Source organism: Orycteropus afer, unplaced genomic scaffold (genome assembly GCF_000298275.1).
Source record: "Orycteropus afer afer isolate SDZICR_OR568_19922 unplaced genomic scaffold, OryAfe1.0 scaffold00632, whole genome shotgun sequence".
NCBI lineage: Eukaryota > Metazoa > Chordata > Mammalia > Tubulidentata > Orycteropodidae > Orycteropus > Orycteropus afer.
In genome coordinates, this window is record NW_006922219.1 from 354,315 (window position 1) to 356,381 (window position 2,067).

General features: G+C 37.4%; 1 protein-coding gene across 1 annotated transcript; it reads left to right on the forward strand.

The window, feature by feature from the left end:
• The first annotated feature begins 885 nt into the window (after nt 1-885).
• Nucleotides 886-1,863, forward strand: LOC103210631 (olfactory receptor 2W1-like). Its single transcript, XM_007956544.1, has one exon. The coding sequence runs from the start codon at nt 886-888 to the stop codon at nt 1,861-1,863; it is 978 nt and encodes a 325-aa protein (XP_007954735.1).
• The last annotated feature ends 204 nt before the right edge of the window (nt 1,864-2,067 follow it).

Consider the following 2,067-nt stretch of genomic DNA (forward strand, 5'->3'; position numbering starts at 1 on the left):
GTGGCTGGTGGGTTTGAACCACCAGCCTTCTTGTTAACAGTCAAGCGCATTAGGCACTATGCTCCCAGAGCTCCTCTGACAACTTATAAGCATGCAAATGATGTAATTTTATTAAATCTTCTAATCATATAAAGAGATAAGACTGGATGTAAGAATAAAAGACTATAACCAGAATCTAGAACAGAGATGGAAGTGTTTGGATTGGGTTAGTGGTGGTAGGAATTCTAAAAAGTGAGAGAATAGTTAACATATATTTTTACATTCAAATTTGCCAATATTGGTGATAAGTTAGGTTTTGAGGATAAGGGAGATGAAGATGTCAAGGAAAAATAATAGATGTTTTATGAAACAAGCTGGAGATCAAAGATGCTATCCACTAAGACACAGAAAAGGAGGAACACTGTTCCTCATTCAGACACTAGCCAATACATTTTATAAGTGAATTCTCTGACCAAATGAAAGAATATATCATTATTTTAACTTAACTAGTTTCAGGGAGACTCATAGGGTCACCACACTGATTCCAAATTCTGACACTTGGGAGAAAATTCAGTTCTTGAGGTCAAAAGTGAACTCCTGAAGATAACCTAGATAACCTTTGCAACACTGAACTTCTCATCAAACAAATATCAGCCTACCTCACTACAATATTTTCTATCAATTCACTTTTTAAAATTATGATGATAACTTCTCTCCCATTATTTAGTATTTCATTATTTAGACAGTCTGGATTGACATATATCTCCTTTTCTTCTCCTTCTTCCTTTTCCCAATCCTCTTCCCCTCCCCTCCCTCTTCTCTTCCTCCTCCTCTCCCACTTTTGTTCTTCTAATCTTCTTCGTTCTTCTTTTTCTTCTCATTTTAGGACTTAGACATTGAAGGACTATGGACCAAAGCAACTATAGTTCTCTACATGGTTTTATTTTGCTTGGCTTCTCTGATCATCCCCAATTGGAGATGATTCCGTCAGGTGTTGTCACTATCTTCTACTTGATTACATTGGTGGGCAACACAGCCATCATTCTTGCAACTCTCTTGGATTCCCATCTGCACACACCAATGTATTATTTCCTCAGGAATTTATCTTTCCTAGATCTCTGTTTCACCACCAGCATCATACCTCAGTTTCTGGTTAACTGGTGGGGACCAAATCTCACCACCAGCTATGTGGGTTGTGTCATTCAGCTTTATGTCTGTATGTGGTTGGGCTCCATTGAGTGCATTCTCCTGGCTGTTATGTCCTATGATCATTTTACATCTATTTGTAAACCCTTATATTATTTGGTAATCATGAACCCACATCTGTGTCTCAAGATGATTATCCTGGTCTGGGGCATTAGTTTGGCCAATTCTGTGGTGTTATGTACACTCACACTAAATTTGCCTAGATGTGGAAACAGCATTCTGGATAATTTCTTGTGTGAGTTGCCAGCAATGATTAAGATAGCTTGTGTGGACACCACAACAGTTGAAATGTCTCTTTTTGCTGTAGCCATTTTCATTGTTCTTATACCTCTCCTCCTTATCCTTACATCATGTGGTTATATTGCCCAAGTTGTGCTGAGAATGAAGTCAAAAGCAGGCCAAAGAAAAGCAATTAATACCTGTGGATCTCATCTCACTGTGGTGTCTATCTTCTATGGAACTATCATCTACATGTACCTGTTGCCAAGTAACAGTGCCTCCAAAGACCAGGGCAAGTACCTCACCCTCTTTTACACCATCATCACTCTAAGTCTTAACCCCCTTATCTACACCTTGAGGAATAAGGACATGAAGGATGCACTGAAGAAGCTCATGAGAGTTGAACATGAATCTACAAAAATGAAAAGGAACTGGAAACATAGAAGAATGTTAATGTAAATAAGGCAATGGCACATGTCTTCTAATTGTCTTTAATTTTTAGTTAGACAAGTAGTCCCTAGATCATAGAGATCATAATAATTCTTGTCTGCAAAACTTTTGTGGGTGCAAACACTATTACAATCATTCTACTTATCTCTTTCTAACCTTTATTTATTGGAATGTTTTCTGGCAAAATAATTAGTAAGAATTTTTATTTTGTTT